At 44.7% G+C, this 19785-nt stretch overlaps 1 protein-coding gene across 1 annotated transcript in view; it reads left to right on the plus strand.

Annotated features, from left to right (window-relative positions):
• The window catches only part of LOC118512013, a 75732-nt gene that overhangs the window by 40825 nt on the left and 15122 nt on the right, over positions 1-19785 (plus strand). Inside the window, 5 exon segments of the mRNA XM_036055788.1 lie at positions 8697-8836; positions 12479-12594; positions 14326-14484; positions 15420-15707; positions 17023-17175. Of these exon segments, the coding sequence (XP_035911681.1) occupies positions 8697-8836; positions 12479-12594; positions 14326-14484; positions 15420-15707; positions 17023-17175 (856 nt within the window).

Here is a 19785-nt window from a genome sequence, read left to right on the forward strand (position 1 = left end):
GATTCGCATATGTGTCAATGTTGGCGGGCGCGTCGTTAGCTGTCAGTCGATGTTTGCTGATTAGTGGACGCTGTTCGAACTGGTGATTGGCAGTGCACTTTGTGCCGACACGATTTAATCGTTAAAATCGCGTGATAGCGTCCTCCAGCCAGGATCCAGCGCAAGCCGGACGGAATGTTACGCGCTCCAAGCAGCCAACAGCAGCCGGTTACCAGCTTACATACAATTATTGTGATATTGTGAGTGTACGCGCGCGTGTGATTCGATCTTCTCCGTTTATAGAAGACTATCGGCGAGAGAAAAACAGCGAGCGTGTATGTGTGACGTGTTAGTGTGCGTGTGTATATTAATTAGCTAATCGAGCGGAAATAACAATTTTACTGCATTCGAAGACTATTCTTTGTCCCGCCGTCGGACTGGGATTGCAAGATTTAGCCGCCATCGTAGAGTCGTAAACTGTACCGGAAACAAAACAAATACAAACATTGTACGAAACGGCTGTTGGCACGGAAACCCAGTTCACCAGCGCTATTTAGCCTGGCCGAAACGATTATTATACAACGCAAAGGATAGCACCCCTAGCAGCGTGCATTGCAGTTGCGGATACGAATTGAAACAACAAACAAAATATTTAGCGATAAAACCAATTGTTCGTTAAAGGTGGCTCATGCCCCGGCTGCTCCGTAGTTACAATAATACCGTTTGATAGTTATTTATTGCAAATTTTCCCCCCGCCCGGACTCGGACGCCAAAGCTGCACAGTAAAAGTTTGGTCTGAAAGATTCCCAATCCACAAACTGCTACGATAGGTTAAATAACGAATATTGTGATAGTGAAACGTCAAACGTGCACAAAACACACTCACACACTGGTAGTGTAAAAGTCACCAAAGAGTTAGCGTAGGCTAGAAGGCTAGTAGCTCAAATCTAGGAACTCCAGCCGTTGGTTGTTCGCAAGTACCCTGTTCGAAGCTGTCGTTCAACGCACGAGGACCTTACCAAGGAAAGACCTAAGGTCTGGTGTGGTGTGATAAACAACTGATGCTGCTCTTATCATCGTACTACAGCGGTTTAGTGATTCATCGAGTGAGTGCGTGTGTGATCGTTTGGGTTCAATCGTTTGCCATCGGCCATCGACGTTAGCCAACTGGCCCGGACGCGAATACCAACGTTCGATCGAAACAGCAGAACCCGAAAGGTATCGCGTGAGCCGAGAGAGGTTTTTGAACCAAGATCGGCGCGAAAAGTAACAACAACCCAAAATAGCCCAAAGTGCGTGAGTGTAATGAAATATCATCAATTATCCCTCCCAACCCGTATCGACGTACGCATCGCCTCGTCAGGGTTTTAGTCCCACCCCACGGGATCCTCCCCACAGACAGACACAGACACACACAAACACACAGAAAAAATCGCGCATCGTTTAACACGGTCAACAGTTTTTTCTTCCTTTCCTGCGGGTTATTTCTATCCAATCTCCCCAACATCGGTGGATCTAGTCCAGGAGATCCGGTAGTACTACGTGACAGCTGGACGGGGAGAACACGATACCCGTACGGCTCCCATTACACACTGAGACCACCAAGTTCGAGTAAAAAAATCCAAACCACAGTAGCATCACCAGCAGGGCACTGACAGAGGGCAGTGACAGACGACGACGGGAGTGTTTGACAGTGGGGCCTTCTTTCCCGTTCCCCCAAATGTCCTGATCATATTTCCTTGTGGCAGCCGAAATGACGCCGAACAGTCTTCCCCGCGCAAATCAAGGTTCATTTTTCCGTTAGTTTTATCCGCCTGCACCACTCACAACAGTAACGGTTGGGTTCACTGGCAAAACAAAACCCGTCGGCAAGATTTCCGGGATTTCTGGTGCCTTTTCTGGTTCGAAAGAGGCGCGCAGAGGTCCGTCCGTCAAAATCAGAAAGTTAAACAAATCATAGCATCGGCACGGTACGGCACCATTGCAAACAACAAAATACGCACGATTGTGTACTTGGACCGCGATATGCCCGGAAGCAGTTCTTTTTGGGCCCTCTGTCAACCTCACCACTGAGGGAAAACACACGCACACAACACACTCACACACACACATACAGACGCACTGCGATACGGGGGATCGTTCGTTGGGCTGCGCTTACACGGGGGTAACGTTTGCTTTTGTCTCGCTTCCAAATGGGCTTGATAGCGATCCGTTATCGTGTTGTAAGTTTTCTTGTACTACCAGCTAACCTTGTTTCTTGTTTTCTGTTGTTTTCTCTCTCTCTCTCTCTCTCTCTCTGTTTTCTCACCCGATCGATCGATTCTTTCTACTTTTTCATGGCTTGCTTGAAATGCACGCAACCCACCGCGATCCTTTACCGCCAGGGGTTTGTTTCGCTCTATTGTTAACTCTCTGTTGGCATGGATGGCTCAGCGTTGGTCCCGTCTATGGCGATTGTTTCCAATGTTTTCTTTATGCTCTTTGGTTCCCGTCTTCAGCTAGCCATTTTGTTACCTCTGACTGTTTATTTCTATTTCGTTCTCCTTTTCTTCTTCTTCTACTGCTGCTTTCTTGCTCACTCTTCAGGCCTCACTCGGCTCCACTCTCTGTCTCTGCCTTCCGTCTCCTGCTAAGCTATTGCGCTTTTGGTTTATCTACCACCCTCTATCTCACACTCCCACACACGTTGGATTCTCCCACACCACCGGCAGCTTTCTTCTGGTCTGCCCGCGTACATCTGCACCACTAAATCACTATTTTATCTATTCCTCTTCTACACGCTACATACATGTCTTGTGTTTTGATGCATCCGGTCGAACGACGGGGGCCAAAAATCGATGACCAAACTTACATGCACATACTCACACCACCACCACCGTACAGGAACCTATCCCCCCACACACGTTTACCTATACACCGATCGGGTTTCCGCCCGTCGGCCCGTTTGCCACGTTGCGTCCGCCCACCGTCTCCCTCGGTGGAAGCACGGAACGGCTACTTTGGTACGGCTGCCAAATGGACCCAGATGGCCCCTGGAGCCACGATTGACGTCGGCCCAGTGCCAGCCTTCAGTAGCACCACCGCCAACAGTAGTAGCAGCAGCAGTAGCAGCAGCAACACCAGCAACCATCGCAGGATACGGCTACAACGCTGCTCTTAACGCTTGCCCGGGCACAGCCATTCATCCCGCTTGCAGGGTCCTTTGTCTTTTGCAGCCCTCGCTCGCACACTATGCGATTGTTTCACGCTCCTCGCATCTTACGATTGCAGGATGCACTTCAGCACTTGCGGATTGGTAAATTAGTTTTCATTAGTTCTGTTTCCCATTTTCTGTCCACGCTCGTGCTCTCTCTCGCGCTCTCTCTCTCTTTCTCTCTCTCTCGTTTTACCTCTTGTTTGTCCTTTTTTTGTTTCTTTGGTAATGAAGTTTCGTTTGCTCGATTCGATGAAGCATTTCGTTTGGCATTGTTCCGCCCATGTTCACGTTACCGTGCTCGAGGTTTGACCGCTTAGTAAAATTTGCTTGCTGTTTTCAAAATGTTTCTTTATCAGTTTTTGTTTTAACCTTCTGTTATTTTATTACAAACAAATCGGATGACGGCGAATCAATTCTAAATTCTGTTTATGTGAATGATTTGTATGTGCAACCATAGTAGTAGCTTAATCTTTTTTGTGGGAAAAATATTCTCCAAGATTGTTAGACTTTTGCTAACACGCCAAGCAATACTTAAATGTTATCAAAAATAACAAATGTATTGCTTACCCTATATTGCTACATACACGTTTTATACAACTTACTGCTGAGGTATTAAACGAACCGCGAGAACTGCAAATCGACAGAGTAACGTATGCATTAAAAAAGAGGCTTGATACAACTGTCATAAAGCATTCAGCAAACAATTTGCTTATTTATCTACTTATTCAAATATCAACGAGCCTTAAGAATCGGTTACTAATCCGTATTGGGTGCAGAATTATTTGGTAAGGTTTTCCTAAAGTGGTTTGGCCATAAAAAACATGTTGGTCGCTTCTGAAGTGAGTAGGACTTCTTTCCTATACACGAAGCGCACTCTACGCAAATATATTTGAAGCAAGCGCAGACAACTGCTGATGTTGAGGGATTGTATTCTTCTTTGATTGTACGACCTAGTGAGGTGCCGGCCTGACATTTCTGGCTTTCTTTGATTTGATTTTATCCTCGGCTGAATAGTCAGTCCTGCATACGGGGAGGTGGTCTAGTTGGGATTTGATTGCGTCTGCCCCCGTCTGGCCGTCTCAGCCATGGAAAGCGAGTTTTCTTATAGCACTATCCATCTTTCATGGAATATTTTTCGCTGATTAGACTGATAGTCCGACGCCTCTGTCTAACTTTTGTAGCGATAAAACCAGCTTGTAGGTTTCCTAAGATGGTTTCTGATTTACAAGGTTCTGCATCACAGTTAGGTGGACGAAATCTGTCTAGATAAATTCACCTTTCTCTGCAAGTGAGAAGATTTTTAATGATTCGAAACAGTTGTTATTGATCATCAAGACGTGCATTACGATATCTAAGCTATTTATTCTGAGATAAACCTCAAATACGAAAGGAGATTATTTAGGTCACGTACTATTGAGGACGACTAATTAGATGCTCCAAATTAATGGGTATGATTCTGAATGATGTTATCATTAAATTCCACCATCTTTGTGGTGTCTTTAAATAAATTCCTCTAAATTTTAACTAATTATTATCTGTCAGTAGTGTGAGTGACTTTAAAAAAAAATCATCTTCAAAACCCTGATGAAGCACGTCAGTAATATGCTAAAAATGGATTAAGGCTACGCTACGAATGTGTATTGATCGGTAACGATTTTTTCATGGCTCTAACTACGACTAAACCTTGCTACGATATTTAACTCTTTTAAATCATAAAGTTCGATCTAATTCTGCAGGGCTCATGAAGAAACCTCGGTAGATGTGCAACCAAAGTCCTCACTAAACTGCCCATGAGTGGTAGTGATAGACATGATACAAAACCCTATGCATTTTTGGGTGGATCTCTAGGACACAGGCCCGTCAGTTAAGGGACCTTTACTATCATTCTCCAGACTCTGGACATCAGTCCAGACCGTCTCCCCGTACGCAGGGTTGACTACCTTGCTACGGGGAAAATCTAGTCAAAGAAAGCCAGAAAAATGACAGGCCAAGACCTTTCGAGGCTGTACACAAATAATTGAAACAAATAAGACCCTAACAGTTTTATTTGATCTCATCAATTGTTCTTACGCTACAACAATCTCAAGTATTTTGAGTTTCAACCTTACAGCACAATTCAAGGGTATAGGTATATACCAAAATAATGCTTCCAAAATTACGTAGAATATAATATTTCTTCTACTAAGCTAAATTCACGTCTAAAACAATAATTTGCATCTGATTGCAGCACATCCGTTGTAACGTAGTCTAACACAGCCAGAAACTTAAACTACAAGTAATAAATAACGCAAAAAACCATAACGTTCGCTATCCCAGCTCATGCAAAACAAAGCCTTGGGCTTCATTAATAATTTCTACCGTGGGGACAGTTCCGGAAAACTTTCAACTTCCAATTTAGGTCAATTTCAGTTCAAGTGCCATTTTAAAATAAATTTACACTTCTCCTAAAACCCCCGGCCGTTCCGACCAACCCTAGCCAGGATCATAAATACACTGTAATTGGGTTATGTGCCGTGTTTGTGCGGTACGCTACTGTTGGGAGCGCATCGAATGAAAGCCTAATTATAAATCAGTTGCCCTAGGAAGAAATAACTTGCAATAACCAGCTGGTAAGCTTTCGGCCGTCTCCACTAACTGACCCCGCTGACTTGCTTAATAGCTGACAGATAACATAATTACTGTGGGGCAAAGCATTAACTCAACGCCGCTGTGGTGCTCAAGCTCAAGTGATTAATTGTGGATTATGGGTTATTTCAAAATTTAAATATTTATTTGAGTCACCAATCACCAATCGAAGGTACGGTTACACGATTTCTTCGAATTGCTCCCAATATATCCGCCACGGATCGGATAAAACCAAATCGGATTACGTATTGCATAAAAACAGGCGTAAAAATACCATTCATCAAACATCAATTAACGAATTAAATGATATGGAGGTGAATAATGCCGCCATTTTGATTGGAAGAAACCTTAGACAAGGATTTTTCCACGAACGTGCGTGTTCGTAGCTCTCTGATTGTTTCCTTGTTTTAAGCGGCGTAGGATCATACTCTGCTTGCTGATTCTTTCCAATACGAGTTTTTTTTTCTTAAAAGATTAAATTGTCTTTTCAAGGCGATTTTTCCTCAAGTTTCTTGAAGATACCTAATAGAAAACATGAACAACATGATTCGTTCCGCACGCATTCGACGCTTCCGAAGTGGATTATAAATGGCTTACGAAAAATATTCCGCCAGTCACCATAATTATACGCCCTGTACCTTATCTGTCATCCGATGATTTCTTTCGCAATAGTTTAACGATCTGTCGCCCACTATCCTTCTCCAGTTCTCAATTCCCCGGAGTTCTGAACCAGAACGAGAAGCTCCTGGGAATGTAGAGAACACACGAAAAGAGGAATGTTTACGGGCTTTTTTTCCCTTTTCCCTGTGTGACAAGAGGGATCAATATAATTAACAACTCCTCGGGAAAAACCATCGACTGACAATGACTTTCGAGTTTCCGAGCACCATCCGGCTCGACGAGCGAAAGCTTTCGTGCTTGAGCCAAGTGTCATTTCTGTCCCGGCGTTTCTTCAATTCACTCTCCGTCACACATCCCATCAGCAACAGGCTTCAATCAAACAGGGGGAATGGAAGGAAGCATGGGAGGACCACCGATTTCGAGGGCTTTTGTGTGTTCTAACACCTGCCCAATGACAACATTCCGGGCCACACATCTTGGCGGCCCGTGTTAGTGTGCGTGTGAGTGTGTATGCATGGCCATCTGCTTCGCGCCATGCGTGGGAGACATCCCAAGCCCAACCAATTCAGCACCAGCTGGCAGCATTAGGGACTCATAAGTAGTCGGTTCGTTAGCGACACAAAGAACGTCAAGAGTAGAGCTGTGACGGGAGCTCACCGGGATCCATCTCGCCCTATCGGTTGGGTAGGTAGGAGGAGTCTTTGGAAAAAAAAGTTCGTTTGCGGTCAACCACGGCAAGGTCGATCTGCATTCAAAGGGTCGTCCACCATAGATAGAATAGATGGAGAGGCCAGTGGGTATATTACAGCACCCACTCCTCCTTTGCTCCCACCTTGCTTCCCCTGTTGTCAACCCACAGGGACAAGGATGATTCTTTCTCGGTGCGGTAATATCTTTCGGGAACTTCTCTTTTGATAACGCTTGAGAGTCCCCCACTCGCAGGCGCTGGGAGTCGATTAAAGTCGAGCAAACACACACAAACACTCGTCCTCCAGTGTTCCATCGTGTCCCCCCCTCAAATAGGTGACACGTGGAGAATGAGTGAGAGAGATGTGAAAATTTGAGTTTCACGTCCCATCCCGCCGTCGCACAAGTTGCTTGTTTATAAATGTTGACCCCGAGGAAGATGGACCCCGAAAGCACTCGACATGGCTCCGTGCCGTTTTGCGAAACGGTTGGTATGATTTATTAGTGCATTCATGGTTGAAGAACATCACGCATGAAAGCTCCCTGCAAAACCCATTCCCCGGAACACCGTGGTTGGCGGGTTGGCCCTAGAGTTGGCCAAGCCAAATCGTTGAAGCTGACTCGGTGCCGGGTACTCGTGGTACGATCACAACATGTGACGGTGGAGTGAAAGCAACAAAAAAAAACAACAACTGTGGAACGACCTGTGCCAGCTGCTGCCTGCCTGCCTGCCTGCAGATCGGATAGAGCTCTTGACCTGAATAAACTAAAACCATATAATAGTTGGCGGGATTCTGCCAGCTGACGGCAGAGCAAAAGAGCCCGTGCAAAGAAAGCAGGCGAGCGTCGAGAGATGCATCACACATCACACAGTGCTGCTTGGCTGTGCCCACTTCAGCCTGTATGATTGGATGCAATCCATTTCTTAGCAATAACACATACCAACACACACACACACACCCACATACAGCTTCTTCTTCTTCTTCTTCTGCCACTTCTTCTTCTTCTTGAACGCCACTCTACGTTGCCGCAATCTAGGTGTAGATTTATACTACCTTTTTTAACTAACGCTAGTGCGCGAATCGATAGTTTAGCCATAGCCGGATCACTGTTTCGAGCTGTGTTGTTTGCTCTGTTACTTACTTTACTTTTAGTCTTACCCGTTTTCGCTAAACAACTTTTTATTTCTTTACAACCTCTCTATATACTACTGTTGCTGCTAAACATTGCCATGCCGTTCTAGATATTAGCTGTTCTGTTAGATAGTGGATACATATTTAATCACCTTGGAACGAGTTGCCATAGAACGATAGAATGGTATGGAGCTAGTCCGTTTCATGCGAACACTTACAAACAGAACACTCACTCACACCGCCACCGAGAAGGCCATTAGTGATGATCGGTATAGTTTCGAAATAATTAAAATTGTATTACATCCAACACAGAGAAAACACACACACACACACAAACACACTTCTATATAAGCGCTGCCAATGCCTAGGATAGGTTTCTGTCCGTAATTTCACCCGTTTCTCTTTTATCTCTTTCCATTTTTTCCCTTCTCTACTTTTGCGCATTCTCGTTACAGAAAGAGTTATTTTTGGGTAGAATAGATCCTGGTTCACCTCGCGGTGAACGTAAAATGTCTTCTTCTAGTTCTTCCTCAATGAAGACTAAGTGGCTAAAAGCGTTCCGTAGCCTGAAACCGGCAGGTTCGGCGAACGATAGGTAAGTGGAACCGTTTTCTTCACTCTTACTCGCTCTCTCTCTCTCTCTCTCTCTATCTCTTCTGGTTGTTGTAGCTTTTGAATGAACTCCAGGTTTTTGTTTTTGTTTTGTCAGTTTGTTTCGTTTCTTTTGTTTTACCGATAACCCACCATCACCCAGAACCCTTCTAACCTGCCCTTACCACTCCTTAACACTCTCTTCCATCCTACCTTCCACGGTATACACGGTGTGCAATATCTTAAGTTTTCAAGTCTTTCTTCGCATTTATCGCTCGCTTTATGTTCGCTTAACGTTTTATGCCCCCGTCCCCCTAGCGCCACTCGCGCCTAATTCCCCGAGCTCCCTTCATCATTTACTTCACCTTAGCTTTTCGCGCGAGATGACTTTTCCATTTTCTTGCTGCGCGAATTGCTCACGCCTTGCCCATTTGCCCGGGCTTTTGCCCCGCAATCCTTTATAATGTCTCAACACCGCTCACTCACGCTTTTAACAGTACCGGCACCCTCACCTACATTGCCTCTCCCCCTCCCTCAAAGTTCCTCTTTAAACTCATCCCCCCCCCCCCCCCAGCATCGCCCCAGTACCCCATCGCACAATCACCATTCAATCTAGGCAGGCTCTCTCTCGGGTCCAGGTTCATTACCGGGAACCATCCATTAGGCAAAGAGGCATTCCCCATTGCTGGCGTGTGCGCAAATGGTTGTAGTGCCACGGTCTTTCACGAATGCGACTGTCTGCAGGGCATCATCATTCGCTTTCATCACCGCGTGTACCAGCGTACCATAGGAAGGGGGCGTACACACATAACCTTGCCTTTTTTTTGTTGTTGCTCTATTTCAACTCCGGCACGATTTCCAACCCCGCTATCGAAAAGCGAGAGGCGGCGTAGAAGCCGAAGCCGTAATAATGGTTTGCGAGATCCTTAAGGATCTGCGTCGACGAAAGCAAGGGGCATAATTTTCATCTCCTGCTAGCTTACGCTGACATTGGCAAGTTGCCGTGCGAATTAACTGCTTGCTTTTGATCGCACAGCAAATGGTGTCTATTGGCATGTTTTTGTCATTTATTATGTTTCTTTTTTGTTTTTCTTGATCATCTCAACTTAGAAGGGGGGAGGATGCATTTGGTTCAATGACTTTTAGTTCCTATTGTTGTGTGTTTGAAATGGGGAAGCCATTATTAGGCGAATTATTTCAACGAAAGGCTAATGGCTTTCTTATGAGGTGGAGTTGTAGCATTTTTTGGATCGATATATTACATTGTAACAATTGAAATACCCCGGTTTCCGGAAAAAGCAGCGAGATAAAATTTGGCAGATGATTATTCACCCTTTTTTTCTTTAATACATGGTTTTGAACCATATAATGGAGCTTTTCAATCAATAGAAGCAATCTTTCAACTGGATAATGGAGTACTACAATTCTCTTTCGGAAAGTTGCGAAGATATAGTGGAAGTTTACAACACAACTTTGGAACTTAGCAATCAGCTGTGGATTATCTACCCAACCTTATCATTGGATTGTTTGTTTGCAACACCACGTCCTAGCATTCCTATTCGGGAGGGTTTAATGCTAAAATTAGTCGAAAAAGTTGTTCTTATAGCTGACCACGCTTATCAGCAGCTGATTGTAAAGTTTCACAGAAGAGCTGCCTATTTCCCCTAACTGAATGAATCATTCCATTGTGTGATTGCCACTTTCCTCGACGGGATTGCAATGTTCCACTATCTTCATTTCTGGCTTACTAGACCTATTGATGGCGGTCCGGTGTTCAGGTAATAACGGCGCCGGTCTTCACACGGCAGGACCGGGATTCAAAACTCATCCAGACCGTCTCCCTATAGCCAGGGCTGACTATTTTACTACAGGTAAAATCAGTAACGGTAGGCCGAGACCATTCGAGGTTGAAGTGCCAAGAGAAAAATAAGAAAAAAATACTTATTGATACCGCATAGTTAGATAGTCAGTCCTCAGTCCTCGCTATAAGGAAACGGACCAGTTGGGATTTGAACCCCGAACCTGCCGTGTGAAGACCGGCGCCGCTGTCATATATACCACCAATATTCTACTGTACCGATTCCAAATGTTCCTTCCATTATATGATTGAAAACCCTGCGATAAAGCTGCCTCTCCAAGTGTACATCCGTCAAACATTATCAAGGATTTAGGATCGTAACCCAACCGAGATCAGCGAATGATCAACCTTCGTAGTGCAGTCGCATTCTCAACTCTTTCTTTCTCTTTCTCTCTCTATCTTCTGCAAAATCTGTTTACAATGCATAGATACCCTGTCCAGTGTAGGCACCGTCCTTACTGTCTAGAACACGCATTTATAATCGACGCATACATGTGAGCGTATGTGTGTGTTTATGTTTGTGTTAAAAACAAAAGCAAAAATGTTGTTTAACGAAAACTTTCATTTGATTTCTTTATTGCCTTCCTATTACTTTTGCAAATTCGGTAAACACAATTAGTACCAAATCCAATCAAATGTACCACGCAGTGTCAACGGTGTTGACTATGAGGTAACAACATTTATACGGATATCAAGCATACCATATAATATCGAAATATTCGTGCTGTACAAAATATATACCTATATATATAAACATATAAATTGCATTTGCTGTCGTAGTGTGTGCTCGATATGTAAACTAAAGATAAATATATCTATAGAATTTCCCCCACCCCCCTTACAAATACTTAATCATTTATGAGAATTTGTATAAGTTTTAGAGATTGTTATTTTTCGTATGTAAACAGAAAAAGACTTGTCGTTGCACTTGTGTGCCAGATAAAACACTATTTCTTGGATTCAAGTTCTTTAATAGTAACTTTGATAGAAAGCTCTTACTAGCGTACAGCGTCATCTGTTGGCAAAACTGTTGGCAGGTTCTTTGCAAGTAGTATCGAAGATCGTTTCCATAAAGGACGACATAAGTAAACAGTTTGTCTTTTCCCTATAGACGATCACGATCGGTCGAGCTAGTGAACGGCGATAGATTTGTTCCTGTGTTTTGCAATGTTGCAGTTGCGTTAAAAAAGTTGATGGCTTCTATTTAGTTCTTCCTATAGTTTGGCTAGCTAGTAAGGCAACGGCATACATAGGTGTGGCTAACACTTCTTTCCATACTGAAGGATCATTTTTTCGTTTCGCTGAACAAAATCGCTTCTTAACCAACGCATCTCATCTTTGTTTATAGTATCGTTTGTCTTCCTCAAAACTAATCTAGGCTTTCAAAATGTGCCTTAAAGAGTGTTCAAATAGCATCACTGAGTATAATCAACTTGAGGCAAGAGTGATCATTTCCTTCCAAATAGAGGTTTGTCGTATATTTTTCGGAATTGCTATTCCACTTGTAAAGATTTGAAGTACCCATCATTGCACCGGAAGTGCATTTGTCTCTATGAGCCAAGTGTAACGCTGTAGTTTGACGATTGATTTGAAGTACATCACCAGAAAAAGCCACCAAACGTGGACTCCACCGGTTGGTCAACGTGTACGCAGCAAAACCCACATATCTATACATATAAGCCTTTTATTTGAACTGAATGTCTACTTGCACGTATGCAGCCGTATGGTTAGCGCACATGCTCTCGCATGCCAAACTCTCTAATATCGATCCTAACTACATCCTTACAGGAAGAGCGGTGGTAATGGAGCACAAATCCGCTTCGATGGCACCGATAATCACAATCTGCAGGAGTACACCTACAAAAAGATCACACCGTGCGACGTTTGCTCGCAAGTTCTACGAGGTACGTATCTTCCGCCGGGCCCCCCACAAATGTTTCGATCGATTCGGCCGAGTCGAGCCCATCAAACTCGGTACACTCGACAAAACGCTTGTTGTTGGTAGAATTTTTGGTCTCATCCCAGCGAGAAATAAAACTTCATCGTCTCTAACTGGCAGCCTGTGGCTACCAGCTGGCCAGGCCTTTTATTGGGCCATGTACAGTTTTTTTCCACTCTCTCTCTCTCTCTCTCTCTCTCTCTTTCTCGCTCGTTTGGTTCCGAAATAGAACACATATAACTTTCGCCGGCCGTCTGCGAAACCGAACTACGACAATTTCGGACAACATGTTACGGGCCCGAAAGTCGTTTGGCTCTGGTGCAGCCGAACGAGTGCCGCTTTTGCTTTGAATTATAAATGCGGAACTCAATCATCTTCCCATATCCACGGGCCCTGTCAGTGGCCGTGGCCGATGTGTATTACATTTATGAAGAATGACAGCGGACAAAAAGCCTCCTTCTTGAGCGGCCTGCAGACATGTTTGCCCGCTTTTAGCTCATATCATTAAATAATTCACTTTGGTTCTCGAAACCATCGGGAGGAAAGTTTTCAAATCCTACAATCCGGCCCCCACAGTACAGCGCCGACTGTTCGGTCCGGCAGCTTCACGGCGATAAGTTTCCGAGCTTCCTCCAACAATATCAAACTTCCAACCACATAAATCAATAGGCACAGATTATGGAGTGAAGGAAGTAAAAAAGCAATTACATGCATCAGTTACTTTCGTGAGCCAGAATTTTGCTCAAATTTACCGGCTTTGAATACATCAATTTTTATTTTTTGAGGACAAAATGGATTTTATCTGAGAGCTAAACGACCTGCAAGCCAACTGCTCGGATTAATACATGCCTCAAAACCAATCTTCCGAAAATAGGAGACTGCGTGATGCTGTCTTTCACCGACACCACGTACTATCTTTAAAAGCATCAACATAACCGTATGCACAGAACAACGTGCATTATAATTTAATTTCCAAATTATGGACACCACTGTTGAACTGATCCGTCATGGACGTGCACTGTAGCGAATAAATTATGAACGATCATGGAATGCTCGAGGTCAGCACCACCGCATTTTGGGGACACGGCACGGAACACACACACACACATTTCCAACCTTCGACAACAGTTTTGATGGCCCTCTGTCGAACACATAAATGCACAGCGATACACGGACGCATTGTAGCTGGGCTGGGCTGGGCCGGTGCTGTGCTTGGCATAATGTCAAATTTTCCCATGAGTGGTTAGACATGAAACACATCGACTCCAGTCCCAGCGCCGAGATGAACTCGTGTGCTATTATGGTCCAATGGCCATTCCTTTTTTTTTTACTCTCTCTCTCTCTGTCTCTCTCTGGTGCTCCTTTTTTTCCTCTGTGTATCCTTTGGCAACTCTACCGGAATGGGTGCCGAACGGTTGCACCTGATGCACGGAAGCGACCGGTCCTTGGCTTGGCGAATTATGCCGCACACAATGCATCGATTGTGTGCACTGTCTACAGGTGTCATTTTAACGTAATTATTCAGCTAACGAAAGCATTTTTAATTGATTCCCCAATGTTCCCCCCTGCGGGACTCCCAAACCACACCGGTCTGGCCACACCTGTATCGCTCGGGCTGCGGGATACGATTAATGGAATTATCCGTTCCTTTTCTCATTTTCTTCATTTTCTTCTCTTCCTTCCACCCCCCCGTCAGGACACACCCGGCAGGGTCTACGCTGCCGCATATGCAAGGTGAACGTGCATGCCGACTGTGCATCGCAGCTGCCAAAGTGTCAGGTGAAGCAGAAGCTGCTGCGCCGCCAGAAGAGCACCTCCGAAATCGAGAACCGTGCCACCGAGGTTGAGGAAGAAAGTGAGTAACGCCCGTAACGCCTTGCCCCGACCATCATCATCTGCTGTTTCGTTTCGTATTGTCTCATCCATCTCATTTACCGAATCTGGCCTAAGCTGCTGTTTGCCCCCCACCGGCGATCATCATATCGTATCGTTCGTGTGTGTTTGTGTGCGTGTGTGTTATATTTGATATTCATCCACATGCTAACAACAGTCGAAGCGAATGGCAAAAGCGCAAACAAAAAATGGCAAACGAACACTAACCCCTACACCTTATACTCATACATCGAAAATCGCTCGCTTCCGATATATGCTAGCAGCTACTACTAGCTATTCAAGCACAGGCTCACACCTCCGACAGTATTGCGACATTCGTAGGGTTCTGTGGCCAACAGTTGGTGTGCCTTGCGCCTGGTAGTTTTCATCGTGTGAATGATGTGTTTTTACCATTGTCAGTTACTTGTCAGTGTTGTACTTGTTTACTTTAATTCCTTACCGAATCAGCTTCCTGCTAGCCCGCATCGAATGCAATGCTCGGCCTCGTGAGTCGTCTAACAGGGCGTTGATCGTACTCAAAAAACAAAAAAACCCACTACACTATCAAACATCATCAACTACTAAACTGACACACATTACATACGCGTAGCGTTTACTCTACCCAACAGTATAATCTCATTCGTTTTACAGTGCTGTGTAAATATCTATATGACCCTGTTTTCCTGCTCTAAGACCCACCATCAATACGTTCCATCTCTCTCGGGACTGTGTCCCATTCTGTCTCTGTTGTCCTACTATTTCCCTCTTACTTCTCCAGCATTCTCCAATGTTTTTAGTACTCCCCGTCTTTGACTTTCGTTGTCCCCTTTGCACAAACTATCCCTAAAAACTACCCTCTACTACCCAGGCGCAGCTCTAACTAACACGTACGATCCCATCATGATCCCTCCTCAACAGAACCAACCGATGTCGATCAGATATATCAGGTCCTTAAGCAGGCGGGCGAAATTTCCAGCGGCAAAATTGTTGTCGATCCGTCAAAGGGCCCTGGAGCGACCGGGACGGCGGCCGCCGGACACAACACCCAAACTGTCTCGAACCCTCCGCTAGACATTCCCGTAGTGAAAGTGCCTGAGTATCCGGACCGAGCGCCATGGCGGGGACCAGTCAAATCTCAGGGGCCAAATTATCCACACCAGAAACAGGGACTGACTGCGCCCGTCGCAACGGACATGTCATGCTCAGGTCCGCTCCGTGTTTCCGTGCCCAGTGCGGAAACCATTTTTTTTTTAAATCTTTCATTACTAGTTCCTTGTTTTCTTTCTCTCTATATATCTCTCTCTATCTGTCTCTCTCTCTATCTCTTAACTCTTTACTTTATTATAAGTTACGGTTTGGCCATTTTGGGTTTTTAGTTTTCAAAGTACACAACAGCACCCGTGTCCCGTTCGGTTGTGGTTTTAATGCTACCTCTGTTGCGCTGCTGTGTCAAGCTCTCCCTATCTTGCTCTTTCTTTCTTCTTTATTCAAATTTAATGCCTTCACATTTTATTCTTCGCTCTCTATCCAATCTTCCCCCCACCTCCACCCGTTTTGTACTATTGTCCCTACCTAGTAGTAATGCGTTTGAGACCAACTTGAGTCTACGTTTGGTCAGCTGATACCTATCCAGTCTGTAGTTACACTACCTATGCTTATACCGTTTTTCTCTACTCCATACATATTACTCTTCTTTGCTCTTAGCGCGAGTTTGCACGCGAGTTGTATTGTTTTCTTCTGTACATAGCTCTACGGCTACAGTAGTTAAGCGCCTTGCTACTATCCTAGAACAGTTTAACATTGTTCGAACAGCGTTACCTTTAGAACATTGGAGTTTGATAGATCGTGTTGTTTTCTCGGCGTAACCTAGCAACAGTAGAGCATTATTGTTAACCAATTTAATCCATTCTTTAGCAAAGTGTTTTGAAAAGGCAACAATATCTCTTTAGAAAAACCTCGATTCAACTACTCTTAACACTATAAATCATGACTTTCGACTCTTGTGTTCTACCTTCGTTCAGTTGAATTTCATTTCGTTTGCATTTACATACGTTAAATAATGGCTGATGAGGATCGATACGCCGCAATAAAAAACTTAATGCTTAATCGGTTTCGCGTCGCGCGACTCGATCATTTACATCGGCTCCCGAGTACGATCAGAAAGCAAACCAAAAAGCCTACCCATGGCGATGGCAGTGCATAATCGGCAAGCTAATCAAATAATTGATCTCTTCAACATTCACCACGAACATACACACATGAAAAACAAAATGGCCATACATAATTACTTTTTCGACAAAAAAAAATTCCACCAACAAGGACCACCGGTGTGGTCTGCAAAACAAAAATGGGATATACTATGAATCACACACATCTTCATCAACATCGCTTTATCACACACACAACACACACATACGTACTCCGTAAAAAAATCTGTTCGGGACCACAGATATACCCCGCCCGATACCCCGCATTAAACGTCACCTGTTTTGTCTGTCCCTCCCTTCATATTGGCCTGCAGATGTGCGCGTACCCACAAACCCAAACATGCACCAGGCGGTGGCCATCGATTCCGGTGCGAGGCGTCGACTGTTTGCAGGCTTCCGGCCCATGTCCGGCTTCGGCATACTGCGGCTACGATCGGCGCAGCATCGATCGATCTCGCTACCCGAAAGTAATTAATTGCAGATCCTGGTTTTTCGGTTTTGACAACTACTCGTCGTCGTTTTTTTTCTCTTCTTTTGTTTTGCATTTTTCTCATACATAGAAATTTGTTCTTGTTTTTTATGGTTTTCCCTGCCCCATTGATTTGCTCATATGATACGCTCGCGTGTGTGTCTGCCCTATATAAATGAGTTTTGAATGTCTTACCTCTAACTAGCTGTTTCTAGGCGTGGTGTTTGCTGTTTATAGTCGTGTGTTGTTGTGTTTGGACGACTTTGTTGTTCTGAAAACCCGATCAACCCGCTAATGCTAAACGACAGTTTGTGCGTTTTCGATATCCCCTCATGTCCCTCCCCAGCTGCCTCATCATTTTGGGGCCACATTTGCTGTGTTGCACACGCATACACACATACAGGGCATTAACAAACTTTCCAACCGTTCCACGTGGCTGGCAGTTACCAATTTTCTGACCCACATCATCTGTATGCAAAACTCGCGCCACACAACTGTCCACCACATCACCCCACCACCCCCTGCCCTCTTTCTCTAAATGTGTCCTTCTGTTGCCGTGATGTTGTTGTTGCTCTTGTTTGTTGATGTTTCGCACGACCTAAGCCATGTTTTAACTTACCCTGTGTACCCGGTGTGCAGTAGCAGAAGCAGCTGCATCATCTTCTGCACCGGCCAAACCATGCTCTAGTCGTGTAATGTGTTTTTGAGTGTGTTGTGATTTTATGAGAACGCGTGTGTGTGCGTGTGTGTGCGACCTCCGTGTCGAGTGCCAAAACCCACCAGAGAATACACACCCCCATCCAGTGCAAAGGCGCGAGTGCGGGTACCGGGCTTATGCTGCTACCACGTAAATGCACACATCCGACATCGATTGATCGATCGCGTTTCCACTGTTGCCGATATAGCGACGACTCGAACGGCAAAGCTCCGATAAACGACGGCGACGACGACGACGACGACGACTGACGATGATGACGATGATGATGATGATGGAAAACCAATTAGAGACGCTCTACAGATGATTTCTCGTCCTCGGCTTTATTATTTCTTCCACATCCAGTTTTTCCTTTGCTTTTTGTCTTTTTTGCTGCTACACTCCCGCGTGACTCGTTTTCCCGCTTTCACGCTACACAATTTAATAAAAGAAAAGGCAAAAGGGAAAAAAGGCGTTCATCATCTTACGGACGACTATTGTTCGTTAGAGGGGAAATCGGGTTTGCTTTCTCTCTGGCTCGCTATTGTCCACGCGTCATCCTGTGTACCGGGACGAATGGAGTTTCTGTGCACAAATACGTATATGGTCTCGTAATATGGCCCGAAAATGTTTTTTGAAACAAATTTTTGCTTTGCTTGTTTGTTAACCTTTTACTAACACTGCTGGTGCTCTGTATTAATATTTTAACCCGTTTGAAGATCGTTACACTCGATCACCCAACCGATCAGCTACATGAACTGATGCTTGCTTTCGCTGACAGTTTGAATGGTTTGACCGCCCCAACCCGCGTGTTTGTGTGTGTGTGTGTGTGTGTGTTGAATCAGTCAGTCGAACGTCTGGTGTAATCATTGTACGGTGTTTATTATTTTTCTCCTACTTTTGTTCTAGCGGAAGAGGATGACATTATGATTTCGACCCGTCCATTCGGTCAGCCCCTTTGCTTTGTGGTCGAAGAACCACCCCCGGAGGAGATGCTGGCGGGCAAAAAGGATGGCAAACGAAAGAAGTGATGCGCCTGGAGTTGGGGTTTCAGCAGCGAAAGAGCAGAAAAGCACAGACCCACACAAAAAGGGCCTACCAATGCGTTATGCGTTGTTAACTAGGAGAGTTTATTCTTAAGCAAGCAGAGAAAGGACAGTAGACCGCGCGGTTAACAATTTAGTTAGTTTGCCCTCCTGATACCACCCACCCACACACACACACTGTCCGTCCAAAGCCTTCGAAACCACGAATCACGACCAACCAAATATCCCCGCGAGGCATTATTTTGGGTCGGGATTCCCTATTTTTCTTTTGCTTTTCTTACGACATTTTTCTCTCCCGAGTGCATCCGTGCCCGCACAGTGTGAAGCGTTTGCCGCTTGGTGCGAGTTGGTATAAAATGTGCTACGCTTTACTTAAACATTTAAAGACATTCTTATGGTGGAAACGGAAACCGATCCCACTAGTCGCTTGATTGTGTAACAGAATGACGCCGCTCTAGTCACGTTCGATGGGGTGGGAATCGTGTGTAAATCGTTCACTAAATAATGTTCGAAGCAGTAAATAACGACACGTTAGTAATGTAAAATAAGTTATGGAATTTGTTTTGCCAATTGTTTTTGTTTTTCCCTGAAACGAAACATAGACCACAGTTAAAAACACGACAGACCAAACGGTGTACAATGGCAAGCGTTTGGCTTGAAGGTGAATTATTTTGATTGTTTGATTCTTCAGTTTGTAGCAGGACTCTTAGGCGAGCTTTAACGATTCCTTCCCTTCCTCATGACGTCCTTTAAAAATCCACCAAGAACCTCTTTGTCCCTGAGTACAAACAGTTAGTGAGTGCAGTGCAATAACGTATGCATTAAACAAACTGGACAGATTTTGTAGATTTTTCCGTACGAATGACCA

This window comes from Anopheles stephensi, chromosome 3 (assembly GCF_013141755.1).
Source record: "Anopheles stephensi strain Indian chromosome 3, UCI_ANSTEP_V1.0, whole genome shotgun sequence".
NCBI classification, from domain to species: domain Eukaryota; kingdom Metazoa; phylum Arthropoda; class Insecta; order Diptera; family Culicidae; genus Anopheles; species Anopheles stephensi.